The sequence below is a fragment of the Sturnira hondurensis genome, unplaced genomic scaffold (genome assembly GCF_014824575.4).
Source record: "Sturnira hondurensis isolate 20B ecotype Veracruz unplaced genomic scaffold, ASM1482457v3 Scaffold0014615, whole genome shotgun sequence".
Classification (NCBI taxonomy): domain Eukaryota; kingdom Metazoa; phylum Chordata; class Mammalia; order Chiroptera; family Phyllostomidae; genus Sturnira; species Sturnira hondurensis.
Window position 1 is genome coordinate 1,458,780 of NW_028087246.1, and position 25,167 is coordinate 1,483,946.

At 52.8% G+C, this 25,167-nt stretch overlaps 1 protein-coding gene and 1 long non-coding RNA gene across 3 annotated transcripts in view; one reads left to right on the forward strand and one right to left on the reverse strand.

Moving 5' to 3' along the window:
* Nucleotides 1-25,167, reverse strand: part of ARMC9 (armadillo repeat containing 9) — a 106,859-nt gene that overhangs the window by 20,867 nt on the left and 60,825 nt on the right. For both annotated transcript variants that reach the window (XM_037063547.1, XM_037063546.1), the window contains exons 20-21: nt 4,976-5,080; nt 310-425 (exon numbers count right to left, since the gene is read on the reverse strand). In XM_037063547.1, coding sequence (XP_036919442.1) covers nt 310-425; nt 4,976-5,080 — 221 coding nt within the window. The remainder of the gene's footprint in view (nt 1-309; nt 426-4,975; nt 5,081-25,167) is intronic.
* On the forward strand, nt 11,633-23,342 carry LOC118999159 (uncharacterized). The gene is made up of 4 exons (XR_005069050.1): nt 11,633-11,830; nt 20,427-20,562; nt 22,891-23,057; nt 23,266-23,342. It is a non-coding gene; the product is annotated as an uncharacterized LOC118999159 (long non-coding RNA).

Below are 25,167 nucleotides of genomic sequence, written 5' to 3' on the forward strand. Positions count from 1 at the left end.
TACTCCTGGGGGTCCCTCCCTTTGAAACTACATTGGCCCACACTGGGCTTCTCCTGGAGGATGAGCGGAAGTGGCCCCGGGGACCCTGAAATCCAACTACTCCCCTTTTGAGGGAAAAAAAACCTGGGAGGGGGAGGAGTGGGAGATTCAAGCCCCCTTCGAAAATCCCCAGAAGGTAAACAATAAAGAGATAAATGCTTTTCCATAGGAACATTTTATTTTGAAATTTCATATACATACATCTTACACTGCAGTTAATTAAAATGAAGCTTAAGAAAGTAACCCCCGCCTCCGTTCGCCGGGACTTACACAGGGTACCCGCTCCTGTGGCCGCCGGGGGTGACAGGCCGGCGCAGGGGCTCGTCGCTGCCCCACTGTGTGCTGGGCAGCCCCTTGTGCCTCATCTTTCCTGTGTTGGTCATGATCTGGGGGGAAGAAAGAGGAAAAGAGGCTGGAGAGAGCACCTTGAGAGCTGACCTGGAAGTAGAGCTTACTACGTTTAATAAATTAGTCTACAGTAACACGGGACTTTGCAAATAAATGAGGGGGGATCATGCCACGGATGACTAAAAATTTCCCCTCAGGTTTGCATATTAGACGATTTAGTGGTACAAAAAACCAAACCATTTTAGAAAACCAAACCATGGGAAAAAAGTCCGAAAACAGTTAAACGTAGTGATATCACATCTCTGCAGAGTACTGACTTTTCAAAGTGAGGGGGAAAAGAGATTTAGTTTCATGAAAAATCAACATTTCCACATATACAGTATATTAAAAGTAAGCCAAATTAACAGGTAAATGGCATACTAACAAGAAATATTTGCAGTAAATTTAACCGATTAAAGGCTCAAATGTGCATTAAGTAAGGAGCTCTTACAACTTAATAGGTAAATGACTAAACAGATAATTGGGCAAAGGATTCAAACAGCTAAGTTATAAAACAGGAAACACCACCAAAAAACAGAAAAATGGTCAACCTTACGAGTGAAGAACAGACTCCATACAATGGAGTTGCCATAGTCAAGTTCTGAATTACTAAAACCAAGTAGGTTGAGGCCTCAGGAAACGACTCTGTTCGTGCTTTAATTAGCCTGCGAACTTAAACTCTGGAACTTTACAGTCCTGCGTCAGTGCCTGGGTCTGCATCAGACGGCCAGATAACCCTCTGACTGCCCCCGAAGGGCTGGGGAGGAATGTTCAGCACCCAGACCACCTGACATCCAGTACCCAGACCATCAGTCACCCACAGTGTTACCATCTCTGACCAATCCAGGGGCTACGCCTGCAGGGCTGGCTCTTCTCAGGAATGTACTTTCCACTGTGAGAACCCTGGTTCTTTCTTTCTTCTTCCCAATACTCTGGGTCTTGCCTAGCTGTGTTTCTGGTTTGCAAGCCCCAAGACCCTCAAGTAAATCTTTATCCCTAATTTCTAGCCAAAACCTCTGGGCTCTTTTTGAGTTTTCAACACAAATAATTACCAAGAAGAAATCATTCAATAAGTGACAATTAAAGAAGTGATACCCCCCCCCCCCACTACTAGCAATGGTTTGAGGCGTTAGTGGCATGGAAGTTTGAGACAGATCTTTTGGAAAGTAACTGGGCGTTTTATATCAAGAGTTGAAGCCCTGGCTGGTGTGGCTCAGTGGACTGAGTGCTGGCCCATGAACCAAAAGGTCACAGGTTTGATTCCCAGTCAGGGCACATGCCTGGGTTGTGAGCCAGGTCCCGGGGGGGGGGGGGGCATGTGACAGACAATCACATTGATGTTTCTCTCCCTCTCTCCCTCCCTTCCTCTCTCTCTATAAATAAATAAATTTTAAAAAAGAGTTGTAAAAATGTTCATATCCTTGAGTGTCAATTCTCATAAAAATAGTGCAAAATACGGAGAATGTTAAATAAACAAAGGCTTGTGACAAAGTTATTATAGAGCAAAACTGGAACAATCTAGCTGTACCAGTAACAGGGGAAGAATTAAGTAAAATATGGCATATTCATTTGAAGTATTATATAGCCATCTGCCATGATAAAGACGAGGCTATAAAGAAAATGTTTATTTAAAACGTTAAATAAAAGTTGACTTACAACCCTGCACACAAAGGCTGCTTTTGGTCATGCTAACAGCACGCACAGAGAGCAGAAGGACTCCGGGTGACACGTAGCGGTCATGTGGGGGGACACGCGGTGGTCATGTGGGGGGACATGCAGAGGTCATGTGGGGCGACACACAGCGGTCATGTGGGGTGACAAGGCTGAGAACAATTTTTCTTCCACTTTCCAAGTTTCTGTGATGTGGTCGTATTACAGTAATGACTAGGGAAGCTGCTTCAGCCGCTAATACCGCGGTGCCACCGGTGAGATCTGAGGGCTGGTGGCTTCCCTGTCTGTAGGCCAGGCCACGGCCACTACGGCCCTGGGGGCACAGGGGTTCTGGGTGAAGGTGCTTGTGAATGCCCCACACTGTTTTTTCAACTCCCTTTGAATCTATGATTATTTCCAAGGAAAACGTTAAATTTCTTTTTTCAATTGGAGTTACACCTGTGATGTCTTGATTTCTACTGAAAAGTTACTTGGGTTTATATACTACTTTGAGTTAGGGAGAAGAAAAAAAAGGCCACTTTCCTATGGGGGGAAAAATCAACAGGTGTCACCTGTGCTGGGGGACAGCTACCAGCTCGGGCAGTGGGCAGGCAGGGCCCAGCCTGCACAGCCAAGAGAGGGAGGGTGGGCGGAAGGAAGTGGGAAGGGAAAAGGACAGGTGTGAGAAGGCGGGAGGGAGGCCCCTTCCCTCTCGGAGGAAGTGGAATGTAATGAGGCTTTCCGTATGGGAACTGAACGGAGTTCTGTTTCCCGCTGTATCACTAGTGAAGTTCGCATAACAGGCCCACTGAGCTGCGGTCACCGACACGGCTGTCTGGTCTGACCTCCCTCTGCCGCGCTGCCCCCAGCTAGGGCGCAGGGCCTCCTCACAGAGCAGGCTCCCGAAGTCCAGGTTCCGGGGGTGCTGGGGGACTGCTCATGCCTTCGCTCGCCCCCCCGTTATGCCACTCAGAGCACTCGGGTCTGTCCACACAGGGCTGAGAGGGCTCAGTCCTAAACTCAGGGGGAGGGGGACAGTGAATAGGAGGGTTCTTCTCAGTCTGTTGCTAGCCCTCTGCCTCCTCTTCCCCTGCTGTTCCAGACCTGACCCTCCTGCTTCGTTTCTGGAGGAGAGGAAGTGCATCACTTAAATATTTGAGTGTTCCAGCCTTTGGAAAACCCGGTCAGCCACGCCGCATCCTTCAAACTTCATAGACCTAAGAACTAATCGACAGTAGGGTGGCATCTGTCCCCTTCAGTGGGTGAGGAAACCAAGCCTGGCTTGTAGGACAAAGGGAAGCGGAGGCCTGTTGGGGCTCAGGGCCCTCGGAGCAGCCTGGAACCCGGGGTCTCCGCACGTCCAGCCTCTCTCAAGCACCTCCCACCTGACCTAATGTGAACGGAGCCTCCGTGGTCACTCTGATGCCTTTGAACCTGGAGACATGCCGAGGACAGAGATGGCAGCAGACCTTGTCCATGACGGGACGTGGCGGTCACTGCCCCCCCAGACCCCTTCAGTCCCCCTGCTTCGTTCACTCTGGCCCTACAGCCTATTCTCCACCAAGCGGCCAGCGTGAGAGCAGAGGCGGCCACAGCAGAGCATGAAGTCGCTGAGTCACTCCCCTGCTCGGACCCCCTGACTCCCTCGCTCATGAGGAGCAAGTCCCAAACCTCTGCCTACAGCGCCGCGGGGCTGGGCCTTCGGCTGTCCTCCAACCTCAGGTTCCACCAGCAAACACTGTGCTCTGGCCTGGGGTCCAGGGCCAGCTGGCCAGGTGACCAGTGCCCAGGGCGAGGCGATGAGGGCCTGGACGGGGGGTGGGGAGCAGCAATGGGAACGGACAGGCGCGTTCTGCTTCTGCTCATCTTATAAAGGCTCAGACACTTGCACCCACATGGTTTCCCCTCCCAAGTCACCGCCTCTGCCTTCTGCTCCACACCAACTGCCTCACTCGAGATCTCAGGGTCCGTGTAACTGACCCAGTCACCCAGCCGCTGGGAGATGCCTGGGGCTCCTGTTAACACCAGTGCCCTTCACCCCTCGCACTCAGCTGTCTGCCCGTCCCAGGGCATCCATCTGGATGGGTCCTCATGCCTCGTAATTGCTTCTCCCTCAGAAACCTGACACTCTGGCATCCGCCAGCTCACCCCTGGGCTCTCTGATCAAGGAGACGCTCCAGGCCCCGGGGCTGACGCCCTCTGTCCTGGCCGATAGATGGATGGAACGGCAGCTCCCTCCCCACTTGCCGTCCCTGTCAGCTGGTGTGTGGTCAGCGGTGGCTCCCAGAGCTGGCTGAGCGTCAGGGCCTTTGGGAGCTTAGGTTTCGGCCCTGTTGTAGACACACAACTCCACGGGCCACTCAGACGCGGGACCGAACTCCCCATCGCCCCGGAAACAGCCCCTCCTTCTGTCTTCCGTGGCACTGTGTCCTCCCCTCAAGTCTCACTGCCCATTTTCTGTCCTCCCCCTCCTGACACGCTGGCTCAGCCTTCTGTCCTCGGCCCTTCCCTTACTCCCTCTCTGCCCTCCGCTAGGCTGGGCCACCTCCTCGGTCTGGTGGTTTCGGTCATCAGCCGCGTGCCAACGAGCTGCATCCACCATCTGCCCCCCTGGCCCCCTCCCCCGCAGATGAGGAGCACACAGAGCAACGCACCACTTGGGCCAGGTGGTTGCTGTGGGGAGGGTGCCCTGTGGCTGCAGTCCGATCCCTCTTCTGCTCACCGGCAGGCCTGTTTGTGGCAGGGAGCTAGGGCCACTGCGGACTTCAGGGCCCCGGAAGCAACCACGGCATCGTCACAGACCAGACCAAACCCCGGTGTGCGACGGCAGAGCCGCTGTCTACCCATGGTCCCTCTCTCCTCTCCACCGCAGGACCCCACCCTGCCACGTGGTACTCACGCCCAAGTACTCCGTGGTCAGAAGCTTCTCGCCCGAGAGTTCTCCAAGCTGGGGCTGGATCAGCTCGTCTTTGTCCAGATCGGCTTCCATGGTGTCACGGTCCTCCTGTTTCAAAGGAGACATGGGGTGGCTGCTCTGGACCCCCTGCTTCAAGTTCGCAGACGGCGGGTGCCCCAAGCGGGTGCCTGCTGCGAACGAGGGCCTTAGTCCAGCCACAGCAACGCGTGGGGCGGCATTTCAAAGGGTCTCTGGGACGCCTGCCCGCTGCTCACATGTCCCTGTGAGGACGGAGGGCGGACGCCAGCCCACTGGTCAGGACGCCGGGTGTCTGCGAGTGCTTCCACGGCCACGGCGGTGAAGAGGGTCCACAGGACCCCCAACAGTCCCGCCTCACCACAAGTCCCAGAACTTCTCTCTCCATGAGGTCAAGGTACCGTGTGAACGGCCATATCGGTCAGACTACAAATCGCTATGAAGCAACGTCACATGCGCAGGCCTTCCAGGGAAACGGAACTGTCTGGTGTCTGCTCGCACTTCTCAAGTGGCTGGCGGGCAGTAAGCGAGAAGACTCAGCAGAGAGGAGAGCGGTTTTGCTTTGGGGAAGGTGGCCTGGATGCGCTGTTCCCTGTTCTCCCCGCCAAGTGCAACCCCCGACACTGACACTGCGTATGAGCGTGAGAGACCCTGAGAACTGGGGAGGAGGCGAACGGCCAAGGGCCTTGGGACCCAGGAAGGAAAGGTGGAACGTTCTCCCGCTTGCCTTACAGATTTCAGACTCACAGCTGAAAAAGCCAGCAACCCAGGAATATTAACTGGGAAGGCAAAAAACAAAAACAAAAATAAATGCCCCCCACTGCGCCCCAAAGCCTGCTCCTTCTAGCCAGAGGACCAGGAAAGGGGGAACCTAGCAAGACAGAACTTCTGGGAAATAACCAAACGCCACAGAAAACACTGTCTCCCTTCCCCCAACCACACCAGGGAGGGCCTGGGTTGCCAGACTTCTGCCCTCACCAGGCTGCAATGAGGTGCCCAACATCCCCACTGGGGTGACAACCGAGAGGCCAAGGAAGGAGGGGGCATTTCGTCCTTGCTGGCGCCCCACCCTGAGGTGACAGTGGAGACCATGCGGAGAGTCTGGACTGGTACCCCCATTTGGCAGTAATGAGACGACCCCCTTTAGTGGAGATCTGAGGTTTCCACCACTGGTCATCACATTCCCATGGTGGCTGGGGGAGCACGTGGGGCGTGGCAATGGGGCATTCCTACCTCCTGGCTGGGGAGGTGGAGGGCTAGGAGGGACCCAGAACCCCCACCTGCCCTGCGGAACCGAGGAGTCTCCGCCCCCTCCCACCCCCCCTGGGTGTCGATGGAGGCCGAGTGGAGAACCTGCACTCTGCCCGAGCCTGGCAGGGATGAGGAAGGCTGGCTTCCCCCGCCAGGGCAGTGTCGGAAGGAAGCAAAACAGGCTCTCCTAACGTGACATACAAGATAGCCGGGTGGAAACCAAAAGCCACTCCACACACCAGGGACCAGGGAGCTCCCAAACAGAAAGCAGAGAGATGCCCGAGGACGCCATCAGGTGACAGAGATGCTGGCTGTCAGGCACGGGGTTCAGAGCAGCCAGTGGAGGAACACCTCGGCGAGCAGCTTCGAACCGCACTGAGACGGATTAAAAAATGGGAGGTCTCGAGAATGCAGAAAAAATAACAAAGTAAACCCGAAGCAAGCCAAAGGAAAGAAATAATAAAGGAAAGAGCAGAAATCATTGAAAATTAAAAAAAAATAGAGATTTGTGAAATGACAAGCCGTTTCTTTTAAAAGATGAACAAAGCCGCCAAGTCTGTAGCCCGACTGACAAGGAAATGGAGAGGAGCCAATACACGACCGGTGGGGGTGACGAAGCAGGAACTGTCACTGGAGACCCCGCAGATGGCGGACGGAGCGTAAGGGGTCACCATGGACCACCCTGCACACACGCCTCTTCACAAGCCCTCAGTGTGGAGCAGATAACTTGAGTGGTCCTGCGACTGTTAAGGAAATTGAACTCGTGGTTCTTTTTCCACAGAGTGTGGAAAGTTCTAGCTGGAGCCATAAGGCGAACAAGGGAAATACAAAGCCTTCAGCTCAGAAAGGGAGGAACTGCTGTGTCCGTTTGCGGATGATACGACCGCCTGTGCAGGCCCAGGGCCCCGCCCCTCCCTGCAAGTTCCCCGAACGAATAACTGAGTCTGGCAAGGCCACGGGGCCTCGGCCAGAGCGAAATCAAACTCTACCCACAGTGAGAGACCGCCCTGCACCCGCCAGAATGGCTGAAATGAAAGCCAGAGACAACACCGAACGCCGTGAGGACGCAGAGTCTGGATCACCGGCACATCGTTGGTGGGAAGACACATGTGCTACGGCCACTTAGGAGGAGAGGGCGGCCGTTTCGTAGGAAGCAGTGCAGACAACGCTGAACCACCCAGCAGGGGTGCGGGGGCCTCTGTCCCAGAGCGCAGGGAACTGCACACGGGCGTTTCCAGCCACTTTCTTCGCACTATCCAGAACTGGGGGTGACCGCTGTCCTTCCAGGGGAGGATGGTTAAACAAGGTGGTGGGTCACACCATGGACTCTGGACACACGCGAACCTGGACGAATCTGCGGGGCAGCACTGTGTGGAAAAGGCCAATCCTTGACAGTTATGCACTACTCCACTTATACAACATTCTCTTTTTACTTTAAAAAATATTTTATTTATTTTTTGAGAGAGAGGAAGAGAAGGAAGAAGAGAGGGAGAGAAACATCAGTGTGTGGTTGCCTCTCAGGTGCCCACTACTGCGGACCTGGTCTGCAACCCAAGCATATGTCCTGACTGGGAATCGAACCAGTGACCCTTTGGTTTGCAGCCTATGCTCAATCCACTGAGCCACACCAGCCAGGGCAACATTCTTTAAAAAAAAAAGTTTATTTATTTTTAAAGAGAGGGGGAGGGAGAGAAAGAGAGAGAGAAACATTGATAGCAGAGAAAACATTGATCAACTGCCCCTCCCACGAGCCCCAACTGGGGACTGAACCCACAAGCCAGGCGTGTGCCCTGACCAGGAATTGAACCGCGCCAGAGCAGGTGCCTTTGGCTTTGAGGCACGGTGCCCGACCCACTGAGCCGCGCTGGTCACGGCCACGTCTGTAGCATGCTTGATGTGGCAAAACTTTGTAAATGGAGAAGAGAGGAGGGGGTGCCAGAGGGTAAGGAGAAAGTGGGTGTGGCCACAAAGATGCTTATGATGACAGGAATCGTCTAGGTCCTGAATGTATCGATGTTGGCATCCTGACCGGGAAATTACGCTACAGTTTTTCAAGTTGTTACCACTGGATGGAACTGGGTGAAGGATACATAGGGTTTTTCTGCATTACTTCTAACAATTGCATGTGATTCTATAAGGATCCCAAAATAAAAGTTTCCAATTGTAAAAAGAGAGCAGTTACAAACAAAATTCTAGCAGACATGAGATTGTACACGCTTGTGTAATGATCAAATGCCAGCTGAGCACTGTTCATAGCATCAGGGACCCTGGTGTCCTGTTTGCCACCCCCTGTCAGGACGCTGGAGATGGGACTGTGCTTTGCAGGTTAAATGATAAAGGTCAGGACAAAACAGACCAGACCTTTGTCTGACAGAGGCACTAGGGGAGGACTGTGTCCCTATGCACTCAGGGAGCCGGCCTGCTGTGGAAGTGGGGAAGGGGGCAGGGGCCCCCCGGTGGGCCCAGGAGGAAGCTGGCAGCCCAAGCGCTGGCCCAGTCTCGAGGTGGAGGGGTGACCCAGGCCAGCACGCCCTGGCGACAGCGGTCCCTGAGATCATCCAGCTGATCCTCTCCTGACTCCCGGTCCACTCAACACTCTGTAATTTGGCTTCTCCGCTTGCCAACAGGAAGAGAAAGCTCTATTCTGCAAACACGAGTACCTTGTTTTATTTTCAAACTAATTTCCAGTCATTCTGGATGCCCTTGTCTTTTGTGAACTGGATTTATGAGTCGGTTTCCAAGGGACGTGAAGGCTCCGACTCCAGGGAGGGCGGTCCCTGGGCACCGACCCCCACCTTGCCAAGGGGGGAGGGGCTGCAGCCCTGTCTCTCCAGGCTCCTTTTAGGACCCAGATAGTCGGTACCTGGTGCCGTCACCCAGGAGGGGCTGTCTTATAAACAGGGGATTTGACCTATTCTAGGTGGTCCCTAAAGGCAGATGGAAACCAGCAGGCTCCAGACCAACCCAGAGCATCCCCTGACGGGTAGCTGGTCTCACCAATGGCCTGGGCCGCCGGGACCCGCGTGTGAGCACACTGGAAAGCGTTTCTGGGCGTCCTCTTGGGCACAGAGCCTCTGAGGAGCGCACCTTGAATCCCGGAGCACTTTGCATCTCACCTCTCACAGTGCCGCTGTGCAGGCCCTTCCACTGTTATTCTGCCCCCCGTGGGAGCCGAGCCTGAGAGAAGAGACAGTCCTTGTGGCAGCCTGGCCTTGTGGCTGGGCCGGGCCACTGAGGGCCCTGCAGGGAAGCCCATTTCTGTGGAGGCACAGGGTGGGCTGACCAGGTCTTCTGAGGCCTGAGGGTCCCCAGTGCCTGAGCTCGAGGGGTAGAGAGGTAGAGGAGGGCCACAGCGGCACCCTGGAGTCCCTGGTCTCTTCCCGCTGCCTTCCTCTGTCTAATCACAGAGCAGCCACCAAGGTCCTCCCCGGAACACCAGGTGCAAGGTCAACCTGACCCCTGGCCCTGACTCATTCTCCCCGACCAGGGCAGCTGCCTTGTCCTGCGCCTTTGCCCATGTAGGCAGCTTTGCCAAGCGCTGGGTACCCACCATCCTGAAATTTCACTCGGGGACCCGTAGCGGTAACGTGATCTCCGAGGCCCTCCCTGAGGTCAGCACTGGGACAGCTGAGACCCAGTCCGCCGCCTTGGCTCAGAGTCGGTGTACTAAAATACCAACACCTTGGTGATCAAATAGTGGGTACCACCTATGATTATTTCAGGAGAACGACTGCGCTCTGGGAACCAAGGCAGCAGGCTCCTCGTGGAGTGAGTGGCAGGGCACTCCGGGTGGTGGGGTCGTATTTCAGTGCTTTTCTGGGGAACGAAGTCTTGGAGGCACCGGCTGGAAATGGGCGCATGAAGCGCGATTTCACAGAGGCACTCGTGATGCGGCACTGCCCTGCCCGGACAGAGCCTGAGATGTGCAGGAGCCAAGCCAACGCCCACATCCCACTGCAGTGCAAACAGATGGTCAAGGGCTCGCCTTGGTCATGGCCGGCAAGCGCGTCTCTTTGCCCTGGACCACGAGTTCCTGGGTGAGACCCTCCCCAGTGGGGCAGGCAGCTGGTACCTACGCACCCTGGGAATCACACGTGAGATCTTGACTTACCCACTCGTTCAAACACGAGTAAGAGAGTCACCCAAACCTTCATTTCATTTTGTTTTTTCAGTTAAAAGTACTTTAGAGTTAGGTTTATTGGTAATTGGCCTCCCCTAACCTGCAAACAGACAGTCCAGCTCAGCCTTCGGTCCCTGATACATTCAGCCCTTTGGTGAAGGTTGACTCGGGCTGCACTTGGCTGGGTGAGTGCGGGGCTAGAGGGAGAGGGGGGTGGGGCGGCGCACCACAGCCGCCTCCGAACCCCTGGGGAAGCTTCGAACTCCGCCCCAGTTTCTCTCCTGGCGAAACACAGGCGGGTAGGTACTCTTGCTGCTTTGGAGAATACCAAGTTGATGCTAAAGGCGGAGATGTGAGAAAATGGAACGTGAGACTCATTTCTAAGCGGGTGGTCCTTGGGTAAGGAAGGCTGGAGGCTGGACCCCGGAAGGCCATGGCTCTGCCCGGCAGACGAGACCATTGTGCTGGCCCTTTAAAACTCCGACTCACTGACAGGGGGACTCCTTCAGTTCTCTGATTCTGAAAAGCCATACACTGTACAGATGCAAACAAGTCACCATCACCCTTTCTCTGAGAAACGCCACTATCGGTGGGAAGTAAATGGAGGCATCCTCAGGGCTTCTGAGACATCGAGAGCCGCAGCCGACTGAGCTGAGCCGGCTGGGCTGGAAAGCGCAGTGTAACAAAGAGAAGCAGGAGCTCAGTTCGATGCTATTCGCTCCAGTGACACCTGGGAACCTCTCCGTGGATGGGAAGGCGGAGGAAACCGCAAGGGGAGGTGGACAAGTGGGCACAGGGCCCACCAGGGACACGGCCGATCCCTCTGGCCAAGTGGATCAGAACACCCAAGGATGACCCAGAACTCTGCTAGGGCAATCCCGGGTGCGCCTGGTGGCACTTACAGCTTATGCATTCAAGCTGGGACAGAGGCAGCCACTTCAGTTTCGTGGCCCCAGTGTGAGCAGGCAGGGCTTTCTCGCCTCACTCAGGAGTGTTGATGCCCGGGGCCCAGAGGCCTGTGTGAAACCGACACCAGCCACCCTAACTAACCCCCGCCCCCCCACCAGCTGCTTGTGAATTCCAAACAAAACACATTTTGAAGTCTCCTTAGGGAAGGAAGGAGGTGATGAATAAGGAAATACTTCAAGAACAAACACCTCCGTAGGGTGGGGTTTTAAATGCCATTGTTGGAAGGAACAGGACCGAATGACCGGTTTGCATGCACTTTAGCAGCATGCATCGGATTACGGCAGGCAGACCTTGGTCACCGCGGGAAACCAAGAACGCCTCATAAAAAGGCACCCGAGGTGAGACGAATGTAGATGTTCTCACACGAGGCTTCCCCCGCAGCTCGGCGATCTTATGACACAAGATCCTTAACTGGAAGCTTTCGATACATAATACTCCAGACAAACCAGATTCCAAGCCATTGGCCTGAACACAAAACTAAGGTGAGCCACTAAATGCGTTTGAAAACTCAGATTCTTACAGATAGAAAGAATGTGGAGGGTAGAATGGATTCAGGGGGCTTTACACGTGACAAGTGAAAGTATCGAGTACGTTCTCCACATGAAATAATCACAAGGCTGCTACCCACAGTTTAAATTTGAGACCCCTTAGAACACTGAGTTGTAAACCTCCCTCTCTGTGACCCGAAGGGAGAAGCACTCCGCATGGGAGGGATCGGGTGGGCCAGGGTGACGGGGGGCGCCACATGGCCAAGAGGCCTCCCCTAGTGGGGTGGAACCCCTTCCCTCTCTGGGTGTCCCTGCCCAGGGCTGGGGGCTGGGGACAGAGCAGGTCCTGGGTCCTTGGGGGATGCACCGGGAAGCTCTGAAGTTGTCCTAGACAGCAGCTGCCCCACGAGCAACACCCGGGCGGGGGGTGGGGGTGGGGGGAGGAGGAAGGAGGCCGCTCTGGCAGGCGGGCCTGGCTCGGTAAAGGCCCAGGTGATGGGAACCAGAGGAACGACCCTTCTGATCTAACCCGTTGCTTTGGCTGCTCACCTTGCTTGCTGACACTGTGAAGCCTATGTGAAAAGAGCGAGACGCAAGGTGGTGACAGCAAAGCTGCCCTCTGAAGAGCCAGGCTCTTTAAAATACGCAGCACGGAGTCTGAGGGGACTGGCAGGCTCCAGGGGGCGGGGCGGGAGGGACCGGCAGTGGGAGCCCTGGGAGCCCTGGGAGCCCTGGGGGCACGGAGGGCGAAGGCCACCCTCACAGCAGCGTGGAGACACCTGGTGTTCCTTCTAAACAGGGGTCACGTGACTGTGCTCAGCTGGGGGCGCTCAGCGGAAAGGCGGTCTCAGGGACAAAGTGTGCCCCCTCACCCCTGACTGAGTAGAGGCCAACGAGAAACTGCCCCCCAGAACTGCAAACGCACCCCTGGCACAAGAAAGGCACTTTCTTACACGCCGCCAGGAATGTCCTAAGGAAAAACTATCATTCGATGAGCGAACCTCAATGTCCTGCGAGAACATGGATGAAGCAGATTTGAAAAGTAAGAATTTCTCAGTGTTTCTCAAGCTCCTGGGGCACAGTGGGGAGCAATGGGGGGCAGTAGGAATTTGAATCTGGTTTCTTGGGAAAAACCTCAGAGGCTGGCTGTTACTGGAAGTCTGTACAGAACAGCCTCCCTCCCCTCCTTTTGCCTTCGGAGGGGGTCCATCTTCTCCCTCCTTCCACCCCAGCAAACTGCAGAGGGGAGCGTGTTCGCAGACAGCAGGCAAGCTAACTGCTCACCAGACAAAGCCCCACCGCCCAGGAGGACACAGCATAACCCAGAATCACTCCCTTACCTACTACGTCTGCTTTTCTTTCTTTTTTCAATAAAGTAGTTTTTATTTATTTATCTTTAGAGAGAAGGGAAGGGAGGAAGAGAAACACTGATGTGAGAAGCATCAGCTGGTTGCCTCTCATACACCCCCAACTGGGTCCTGAACCCAGGCAGGTGTCCCGACTAGGAATCGAACCGGCAACCTTTTACTTTGTGGGATAATGCCCAACCAACTGAACCACACCGATCAGGGCTACTATCCCTGCTCTTCAAACAAAGGCATCACTGGACACGGCCAAGAAACAGAAAGGTACCCAGAAAAAACAAAGGAGCCAGGAGAACTAGCTTTGTGTGGGCCCAGATGTTGGATTTAGCAACGACTTGAAAGCACCTACTACCGAAATGTTTAAACAGTTAAGAAAGATGTTCCCAAGAATTAATAGAAAAATATGCTATAAATGAGTGAAAACCAGGAAGTCTCAGTTGGGAAACGGGCTCTGTGGCAAGGAGCCGAGGAGGGGGCGGGGTTCATGAGCTGAGCAGGTGGTAACTGGCAGGAGATGTCAGTGCATTCTGCTGGGCGGTGGTGGGGAGAAAACGCATAAGTTAATCAGGAGATGGATCGACAGGAAGCAACGGGCTCAGGGAATGGAGAAAAGGACACTGAAGAGAAATGAAGAGAACCTCAGAGAGCCGGCAGACAAAATTCTAACATGTGGTTGGACTGCAGGGAGAAGAAAGAGAGAAAGGGGCAGAAGAAAGTACACGAGTAAAGAATTGATGGACACTTCCCAAATTTGGTGAAAAATTGTACTATAGAAACCCAAGAAGCCCCATGAACCCTAAAAAGGATAAGTACAAAGAAAACCACACCGGGCACATCAGACTGCTGGGAGCCAAAGACAAGGAGAAAACCTGAGTGACAGGAGAACAGCAGGGAAACAGTGGAAAATGACAGGTGGGGACAATGGAAGCCAGAAGACACCAGAATGACACACTCACAGTGTCGGAGAAAAACCTATAGACCAAGAGGCCTGGCTCCGGTGAAAGTTTCCTTCAAAATGAAGGTGAAATGGAGACAATTCCAGATTTGTGGTTAACAGGCCTGAATGACCAGATGCTGGTGGTGGTGCTTTGGGCTGACGGGAGGTGACCTCGGAGGGTGACACCGCACGGGCAGAGACGGGGAGCAAGGGGAGTGGCGGACGTGTGGCTGGGTACACAGATGTTCTCTTTTCTTGAGTTTCTTTAAGACGCCTGACTGTTTAAAGCTAAAACTTTTGACACTGGCTTGATAATAAATATAGGCATAGAGTAAATGGCAATGAGAGCACGAAAGAGGAAGAGAAACGGAGCCACGCTGGGGCAAAGGTCTTCTGCTTCACCAGAAACCAATCAGTATCAACTCGAAGTGGACTGTGATAAAGGATGCATACGTGATCCCTAGCACCGACTTAAAAAAAAAGGAAAAGGGCAAATACAGCTAAAAAGATGAGTAGTTAACATGGTGCATTAAAAATATGTGTTTAACACAAAAGAAGGCAGGATGAGCGGAGCAGCACACAGAGGAGGTCAACAGCAAGGGGAGAGCAAACAGCAGCATGAAGCCCAACCAGGCCGCCTATCACACTGTGAGCGACTGGTAGACCACTCTGAACAAGAACAAGGCTGGCGGACTCGTTATTTCGAAACCCACTGTAAAGTTACAGTAACTAAGATCATGGGGCCCCAGAATAAAGACACACATACAGATTGAGTGACGAGAAACCAACGCTCACCTTTACGGCCGATGAATTTCCCATGCACGTGCCGTCCGACAGAGTAATCCCCTGATCAGAGCACAGTCTCTTCACCACGCGGTGAAGCTGCTGGGCAACTGGGTACGCCATGCCAACAGGTAAACTCAGATCTCGTCTCACCCCCATGCGAAAACCGTCCTGGGTCGAAGTTAAGAGCTAAAGCTATGAAACTCTTGCAGGGAAACACAGGAGCAAATCTCTGCAGGGCTGACTTAGGCCCTGGTTTTCGGCTGGGGTTGGTTCTGCCTCCCGGGGGGCATTCAGCAATGTCTGGAGACATATTTGGTTATTCCAGCTTTGGAGCGGGGTGCAGGGTACTGGCATCTAAGGAGCAGAGGCCAGGGATGCTGTTAAACATTCTACAGTGCATGGGACGGCCCCTGCACCAAAGAGTCATTGGCCCAAAATGCCCTAGTGCCAAAGCTGATGAACTCTGGGTTGGGCCAGGATCCTTAGATACAGCAACAGCAGCACAAATTGTAACAGGAAAAAAAGATAAATTAGACTTCACCAAAATAAAACACTTTCATGTTTCAAAACACACCTTTCAGAAAGTGAAAAGACAAGCCACACATTGGAAAATATTCACAAATCATGTATCAGAAAAAGGACTTGCCCACAGAGCATATGAAGAACCCTGACGACTCAGTAAGAAGACAAACAACCCAATTTCAGAAACGGACAAAAGGCGTGAGTAGGTGGCTCACACCAGGGTACAAATGGCCAGTGGTGTGCCCTGGACCGTGTCTGTTGGAAAGATGTGTTGAAGTCCTAACTCCAACACCTCAGAATGTGACCTTAACAGAAAACAAGGGTTTTTGCAGGTGTCATTAGTTAAGATCAGGTCACAATGAAGTAGGGCGGAGCGTTCATCTACCATGACTGGTGTCCTTACAACAAGATGATGTAAAGACACACTAGGCAAAAATGCCCCGTGCCGAGAGGGGCAGAGTGGGGAGCTGTATGGCTGCAAGGAGGGGGCCAGCAACCCCAGGAGCTGAGGGAATGGCATGAAGCAGGCTCTCCCCGAGAGCACAGACAGATCACGGCTCTCGACCACCTTAAGGTCAGACTTCCAGCTTCCAGAACCGTGAGACAGCAAGCTCCCGTCGCTGCAAGCCACCCAGTTTGAGGCACATTGTTGCATTAGCCCCAGGAAGCTAATACGACTGGTGAGCACATGCAAACCGGCTCAGCATCCTTAGTTTCGGGGAACTCCATGTTCAAAACAGTGCATTAATCTCTTCACAGCCACTAGGACGGCTCCGGTTAAAACGACAGATAATAACAGACTTTGGTGGGAAGGTAGAGAAATCGGAACCTTCCTAACTGCAGGTGGGGATACAAAAATAAGCACAGCCATTCTGGAAAAAAAGTCTGCCTGTTTCTTTAAAAGTTAAACATAACCTCACCATACCCCCAAGAATTCCACTCCTGGGTACTTCACCCAGAGGAACGAAGGTGGATGGCCACACAAAGACTTGTGGACAGATGTTCAGAGATGCGTTATTTATAGCAGCCAAAGAAGGTGGAAACAAAGCAAATGCCTTCCGACCAGTGAATGGATAAGCAAAAAGTGGCAGATGCTTATAATGGAACTATTCGCAGTAAAAAGAAACGAACCACTGTACACGCTGTAATATCGTTAAACCTCAGAAACATCATACTCAGGGGAAGCCACCACATGCAAAAGACTACATCCTACGTGAAATGGTCAGAAGAGGTAAATCTACACAGAGCACAGCTTGCTAGCTGCTTGAGCGTGGTGGGGAGGGGAAGACGGGGACTGACTGCAAAGGGGCACGGGAGCCATTCTGAAGTGCTGGAAATGCTCTCAGATGAAACTGTGGGGTTCTCGGTGCAGCTGCGTCAGTGTGCTAACAAGCATTGAAACACACACTTCAAATAGATGAACTTCACGGTATGTAAATGATACCTCCATAAAACTTGAAAAACGTCACTGCCCTAAAGAAACATTGTAGTCGAAGGCAGAGATCGTCAGAATGGGTAAGAAAGCAGACTCCAGCTATGTCCCATCTTCAGAGAAGCACTTTAATTTCTGAGGCACAGGCTGAAGGAAACAAAAATGCACTGTGAGGCAGGGTCAGCCGGCATTGGAGAGTGGGCGCCTGCATTGACACCTGGCACGCAGCATGCACTCTGGATGTCCCTGGAGACCAAGGGGCTACTTCATAATGACAGAGGGGCCAACACTGGGGGACGATACAGCAATGACAAATCCACATGCTTAAAACAAAGAACTCCACCACTGATGGAACTAACAGGAAAATGGGCAGAGCTACAATACAATGGGAGAGTTCTGCACTCCTCGTTCAGGAGCTGGTGGAACAAGTAGACAGAAAAATCAGCGAGGACCTGGAGCAGTCCCCGGAATACGATGGGCGCTTAACAAGTGTTTGTTGTATTGATGAGTCAGAAAACCCACTTAGCGAAGCTCGTGAGTCCCAGAGCTCAACTGACTTGGGTGCAGCAGGAGGGAACAGAAAAGCTACCGCCGACCGAACAGAGTTTCTGCACCAGCTCCCTGCTCGGCTTTTATACCGACTACTTCATTTTCTCCTTACAACACTACTGTCTGGAGGTTAGAAAAACACACAGTTTCTGAAAGTAGGGACTGAGGGTAGACACTGGTAAGACCAGTATAGGATGAGATTCAGGCTGAAATAGGCAGCGGGTTTTCCCACTTGGTAAATAAAGCTTAGGTGGAAACACAGTCCACTTGGATTGCGAGAACTCTCACTTCAATTGTAAACTACTTCTTAGGGTTTTTTTGTGTGTGTGTGAAACCACAAAATGTTACTTGTTGCGTATGCAAAGGTTGTTCTAAAAGGGTTTGCTCTGAGCTGAGTCTCAGTCTGGTCGGTGGAGGAACAGCCACAAACCACCCCCACACATGCCCCTCTGCAAAGTGGAGCGGCCTCCCACGTGGGGGTGGAGTTATTTCCTTACCTCTTCAATCTGGTAGGGACCTTGACCAGTAGGACGTGGCACAAATGAGGCCCTGAGTGTTCTGGGGCCTCCGCCCTCTGGGTGAGGATGGTACTAGAAAGATGCCCTGCAAACCCACAGGAGGGGAGAGGCCCACCTGCCAGACCAAGTGGGAGGCCCCCTCGGACCTTCCCAGCTGGAGGCAGCCAGGGGAGTCGGGTGGGGCGGGGTGAAACCAGCTGAGGGAGCTGCTCAGCAGACCCACGGAATCAGGAGGAAACGGCTGTTGCTTTTTGAAGCCACCAGGATTTGGGGGTTTTGTATCAGTTAGCAAAGGCTAGTGGTACGCTCACAACCATGAAGCAACCGAGCAGGACTCAGAGAACCTCAACCTGAGTGGTTCCACTGACACAAACTTGAAAACCAGGGCGAGGACTTGAGGGCTTCTAATGAGCTGAGAGGCGGTTACACTGCTGTGTGCAATTGGTGAAAAGTCTCCGGAGCTGAACCGGGCGAATCTGCCTGCTCACCCGGCTCTGGGGGAAGACTCCGAGGAGAGAAGTGGTCAGGGCTCCGCCCCGAAGTCTGCCCTGCGCCTCTGCCCTGCGGATCCTCGTCAACAGCCAGAGTGTGCCATGGCCACGCAGTGGGGAGGCCTGCAGAACAAAGCGGACACTGTCCCTGCCCTGGTGGCACCTTCGGTTCACTAGTGGAGAATAAAAGGCAGTGTGAATAAATGGCATCTAAAAAAAAAGATGAATCAATCACGCAAGAGAACATCAAAATCAATGCCGAAAAGTAGCACAGGATTGCTGCTGCCTGAGTTGCGTAACTGACGCTCGGGAGAGTGCCCGCCACGGAGCAGTGTCAGCTCTCATTCTCCTTCTGCGTCTTCCCACTGCAGGCGAACTCGCTCTGCTTTGCCCTTCTTCATCGATCCGATTCGCACCCGTGTGACTGCCCTTAGTAGCGCCCCACAGCCGAGGTTCAACGCACCGTGACTCACAACTGCTAATGAATGCCTGTTTTGTAGTTTCTGTCCTTCTGTGAAAATGAGCATCACTCATTTCGTTCACTATTAACTGAAAATTGCTCCTATTTCTATGCTTTATAGAGAACTCACACTCAGCGTTTTATACATTCATCACATGTGGCACACAGAATTTAGATACAGACTAAAACATACCCTCAGGGACACAAATCCTGAGTCCCTACAACCCAGTCACGGTGACGCAGGCAAGGGTCTCACTTACTACCTGGGACACCGAGGTCTTGGATTCTGAGGTTGGAAGGGATGGTGGGTCACCTGCTCTTTTTTCCCCCAAGTCACATTTCCGGACCCAAGACACTAAGTGTTTCGTCTTTGAACAGCAAGTGAATGATGTGATTGGGTAAGCAAAAACAAGCTTGTCACAGAAAAATTATACAGTGAAATAGGGCAGAATGCACATAAGTATAAGGATGTATCAATTAGGTCAAAATTAGAAATATACATGTCCCACTGCAAGAAAGTACTATTATTCCAAAAATCGGTGTTAATAGGAAAAAGCCACGCACTGCTCTGGTATTTGTAAAAAATTAGATAAGAAAAAGTTTCCTGTAGAGCACTGGTCAGCCATTTCTGCACCTGTTTCCATGGAAACAGATGTTGTGCAAATAAGGTCTGTAAATGCCTGAGAATCACCAGGTATCTGGGAGCCCTCACCTTGTTTTCAGCCGTGGTCTGTTCCCATAGAAACCACCGTGGAAACGAGGCTGGTGCCGTGAGTCAGCCTGTGGGGTGGTTCCTCCCAGTCATGGTCTGAGAGCACAGGAGCCGTGTTCCAGAAATAAACGAATTTAGAACCAGGAGAAAGCAGAAGTTTTAATTGGGAACACTTCTTTTTTTTTTTTATGGACATGGTTGAATAGTGGAAAGGCCCAGCAAGCAGTGCAGGCCTCAGACAGACGGTGCTTTGCCAATTAGGTAATGGAATTAAAGCGTCTCCGCACCCGGCCAAGCAAGTTGACCCCAGGGGGGCCCGGCAGAGTGACTCACGGGGAGAAGCGTGTGGTTGGGTCTTTGGACGTGCACCTGATGGGTCAACTGCCTCACAGCTTATGCATGAAGGTGGCTGAGGAGAAAGGAGGCCCTGGCCAAGCACTCAACCATGGTGGGGGGCACTGGACAGGAGCCTGGTGAGAAACAGGCTGGTTCTAGGTCCCACCATCTTCTGTTCCAGCCAGATAATGGCGTGTACCTCCCACATAAAATCAGTCTCCCCCTGCCCATGTCATGCCCCCCATCCCCAAGGCATTGCCCCCCTGCCAGCTCTCCGGGGTCCGAGGTTCCAGCGGTCAGTGCCTGAGGACATGCCCTGTCAGACACTCATTCCTGCGCATTCTCCCCTCCGGGAGCCCCTGCAGACCGTCTCCCCACCATCGGCCAGGTCCGACCCCACTGCCTGCGGAGGAAGCGGGGCTGACACCAGCCTGGGTTTGAATCTCAGACGCGTTTCTGAACCTCTCTCAACTGGTTTCTCAGCCACAAAACAGGGCAAATGATAGAACCCTCTTGGCAGAGGGGGTCTGAGGAGCCCATGGAAGGAAGCTTGGAAGCTCTTGGCCTGATCCTGCACACTGGAAGCACTGCTGAGCGTTTGAGCTTTCCGGATCTTCAGGTACGATGGACACTAGCCCCAGATTAGCCTCCCTGAGGTGCAGCTCTGTTCACACCCCCACGCCCGAGCCCTGGCCCACAAATGGTCAGTGCGTCTCCATTTTCCGCAGTCTGGCTCCAGACCACCTTGCCTGCTTGTCTCCCGCTGACCGCCGTCTGTCCGGCACTGTGTGCCCCACACTGAGGCCACAGTGAACTGCCCTTGGCTGGTGTCGCCCCCACTCCTGGCTCCTGGTGCGCCTCAGCAGGGGAGCCCACCTCTCTGTCCCCAACAGCTGGACCTGAACAACTCTAACGCTCTCTGACTGGCCAAGTTTTTAAACAAAAGTTCCTTTGGAGAGGCTTTGGCCTTTAACAGCTGGAGTGACCATGAAGTGGCTCAGTGTGAATCTCACGACCAGATATGAGGGTGGCAGTGATCGTCCCTGACCGAGAACCTGGCAGCAGCAATGGTGGGGTGAATGAAGGACGAAGGAAAAACCACAGGGAAGATCTGAGACCACGCAAGGTCCCTGAGCTTCTTCCTGCTTGCAGAGTCCATTTCTGGGAGAAGAGGGAGGTGGGGCCAGAAAGTTCGGCAGGCCGGGCTCTGGGAGCCTCGTGGATTACCTGGTCTTTCATTTTTCTCTATTCTGACACTGACTTCTGGGGCCTTCCTGACCCTGGAAGGACTTCTCCCAGGCTGGCCAGTTCTTAGGGACAGTCAACAACTCACTCGGGAGCACAGGTGTCAGAGGCCAACCAGCTGATTCAGGGCCCATGCCCCAGCCACCAGACATGTGCTCCAGGCCATTGCCCACCTGCCCTGACCACCCAGGACCAGGCGTCAGCCAGCCAGGGGCAGCCGTCACCCAGGGCCCACTGAACTCACTCACACCAGCCGACCCCCAGCCCGCTCCCCCGCCTCGCCCGATCCTCTCCCACAGAAGCCACAACGAAGGCTGTTGGCCACACTGTCCTTCCTCTCCCTCCACTTCTCGGCTGACCCTGGTGCGTCCCTGCACGGCCCCCAGGATGTGGCCTGCCCCGCCTCTTGGGAACTGTAACTAAGTATCTTTTCAGGGACAGCTGTCTTCTGATCTGTTTGCCTCGCCGAACCACAGACTTTCTATGAACAGACTCCACTGTAAACACCTGAGGCTGCATCCTTACCTGGGCTCCTCTCCGGCGCCCAGGCTTTCCCAGAACCAGAGCACAGTGGGATGCCAGGTGGAGAGGCATGGTAGTTGAGGTGGTTCTGCACGCCAGGCACGGGGCTCGAGGGTCAACAGTGCCAGTGTGCTGATGACCACGACGGTGCCTTCACTGTGACAATACACTGGGGGCTGACATTCACCCTGGGCTTGCAGGGCTCGGCAAGCCGAGTGCTTTGATGTCGAGTATCCTCAGTGAAGCCAGGTTTGGCTCTACTGCCCGAGGCTGCCCTTTCTGCGGACACTGTCTCCACCCAGGGCCTTGTATGGCAAACGCCTCTGAAGAGAGCATCGTATTGAGTTTGACCTTGAAAATTAGTGATATGGAGCTTTGTGAAAGGAACAAGTGATGCTTCAGGAAACATGATTAAGAGAAAGGAAAGTCTAGTCTTCCTGTGTCCAGTCGACCTCATGAGAAGGTCACTGGGTCTGAGTTTACTGCAGCCACTTGGTTTGGGGGCGGGGAGGCGGTCAATGGCAGACCCAGCCGCCAGCCAGACCCCTGCCCGCACCTGGCCGGCTTCCTTTCTCAGAAGATTCCCCAACGTTCTGGGGCCAGGTGCAGGGGGCGGGGGCAGAAGAGCTGATGAGACAAACTTCGGCCCCAAGGCACAGATGAAAAACCAGCATTGCTATGTAACGAAGAGAAAAGTTTCAGACCCGAATTCAGGAGCATCATATGTAACAAACCTGGAGACCCACGGTCCTCAGGGTGTGGTCTGGGGAACTGTGGGGCCTCCAGACCGGTGCAGGGCCTGAGATGGCCAAACCACGCTCACAACAATATGTGACTATTGTGCGCAACACATAACACAATCCATCTATGTGTTTATTATAATTGTATAATATAACATCATACGTGATTATTTTAGTGCAACAAGATGTGTCTTTTTCAGTCTCCTACGTGGAGCGAAGTTTTCTGGAGGCCACGTGACGGGGGCGACCCGGCTGTGACGGCTGATTTCAGGAGTGCCTGCACATCCCATGTCTCCTGGGTTCTCCTGGCTGCATTTTCTCAACAATTCCACTGCGCTGTTCCTCGCAATCTTTGGTTATATCTGCTGTAATTTGTACCCTTCGTTATTGTCCAGTAATGAGCATTTCGAAATCTTGAAGTTTTTCTTTTTCCTCTGCAGAAGCAGGCTCAGAGCACCCTAATCGTTCTGTTCGACATCATCACAGAAGCTCGGACATGACACGGAGAACGGGCTAACCGTAGCCGCAGCTTCGGGGTTGGAGCACATCTCATCTAGCGCGGTGAAGAAATGGAGCATTTCATGCAATTCATTTTCATATTTACATGGTTTGTTGTTTATATTAAAATATTTTATATTATTTTATAGTTTATATGTAACATGTTCTCAAAGTATTTTTATGATTAAAAACAAACTCTCCTGAGTCTTAAAAACTTCTCTGAAACTGTTACCATTTAAAAATTTAAGACTCATTCATTCCAAAATAAAATATAAAAGAAAAAATTTGTTTATAATATCTTTGTCTTATTTTTTAAGGATGGATCACTGATTTAAAAAAGGGGAGCTCGGAGGACCTGCTTTCTTTACCTCTGCCTGTGCCATGGATATGAAAAGGTGCTGGAAAACTTGAACCTGACTTATCAGAAAGCTCGCTGACTCCCGGAAGGGAGGGATCTGTGCCAAGGGCGAAACTGCAAATAAAACCCAGAAATATGATGGACGCTATCTTTCCCTCTGTTTCCCAGATGTCAACAACTGACTTCACTGTGTCTTACGTAACAGAGCACAGTTGCAGGGTATTATGTGCCAGTTAAATGAGGTATCATTTGAGACCAACTAGTGTATTGTAAAACCACCGCCCCTCTTAGATTTCTCCTGCACCCCTTCCTCACTATCTACTAGAATAACGCTGTCCCAAGGCCCTCAGATGTTCACCCAGTGAAGACATGAAAGACTCAGACATGAGAAGTCAGCGAGAAGGAAGCTGCTGAGCATGTGACTGTCACCTCAGGGACACCAGCAAGTGAATGCCCACGGCTGATTTCACCTGGCATTTAATCCTACTTTGCTAAGAGGGGAGAATATTTGTCCTACAATCAGTCTCCGGAACAGCACAGGAAGGCCTTTCATCTCCACGCAGAGCCACTTACGGGCTGACACAGGAGGCTGGCCTCAACCGGGAGTGAGGAAACCCGAGCCCTTCGAAGCGAGAACATTGGGATCAGGGCTCCTTTGGGAAGGTGCTGCCTATGGTTAAAACAAACATATATTGCATTAAATGCTCCGTTTCTTCACTGCACTAGACGGGATGTGCTCGAATCCCGAGGCTGCAGCTGTACATTGAGTCTGTTCTCACGTGTGTCCGAGCTCATGTGATGATGGTTCTATCTCTCTGGAGGTTTAAATGGGTTTGGAACTTGTGGGCCAAGAGGGTATAGGGTGCAATTTAGAAAATAATGAAAACCCTGCCCTCGCTCTCCCCTCCTGCCTTGAACAGTCAGCCCCCTGCTCTCTCCTGGATCCTTCCCATCACCATTTTTATTTAAAGCTAGAGTTTTTTTTCAATCCTCACCCGAGGATACGTGTATTAATTTTAGAGAGAGAAAGAGAGGCAGATACATTGATATGAGAGGGACATCGATGGGTTGCCTCTTATACGCACCCTGACTGGGGATTGAACCTACAACCTATCTGTGTGCCCTAACCAAGGAATGAACCCCCAACCTGTTGGTGTAGGGATGATGTTTCAACCTGCTGAGCCACCTGGCCAGGGCACAGATCCTTCCCATCAGCATTTTAACAAGCTCAGGTCCCTCTCAAATTAAAACAAAACAAGAACTCCCTGTCTCACTACCACCCAGCTCCTCTCGTGCTCGTGGTCGGATGTGAGCACAGAGCCGCACACAAGAACTGCGCCATCCTCTCCCTCCCCGTGTGCTCTTTCGGCCACTCAGCTCCACCTTTGCCCCGTTTGTACAACAAGGGCGCGCGACCTACAGCCGGGTGCCACCCAGGGTGGCTGGGACTGTGGTCCCCCACTAAGTCGTAAGTTTACTTCAAACATGATGAGAGATTTTTTTGTGACTAAGTGTTGTGATGTATTTAATGTGTGGACTGAAACAACTCTTCTTCCAATGTGGCACAGACGCCAGAAGTGTGGACACCCCTGGACAACAGTGCTCAGCACCTGACTTCTGTCCACTAGCCCCTTGTGCCCTGTCACTTCTCACTTTCCATCCCACCCACGCCCAGCAGGCCAGCCTCGCTTCACCTCCCACCCACACCTCCCCCTCCCTGTCGCCTGTCCCACTGACGCAGCTTCCAGTGTCAACAACGAGGGAGTGGCTTTCGCGCCTTTCCGCTCCACGGCTTTATAAGCACACATGTATTTCATAATCCATAAGGATGTGTGTTTATATGTTTACCTTTTCTGAAGCA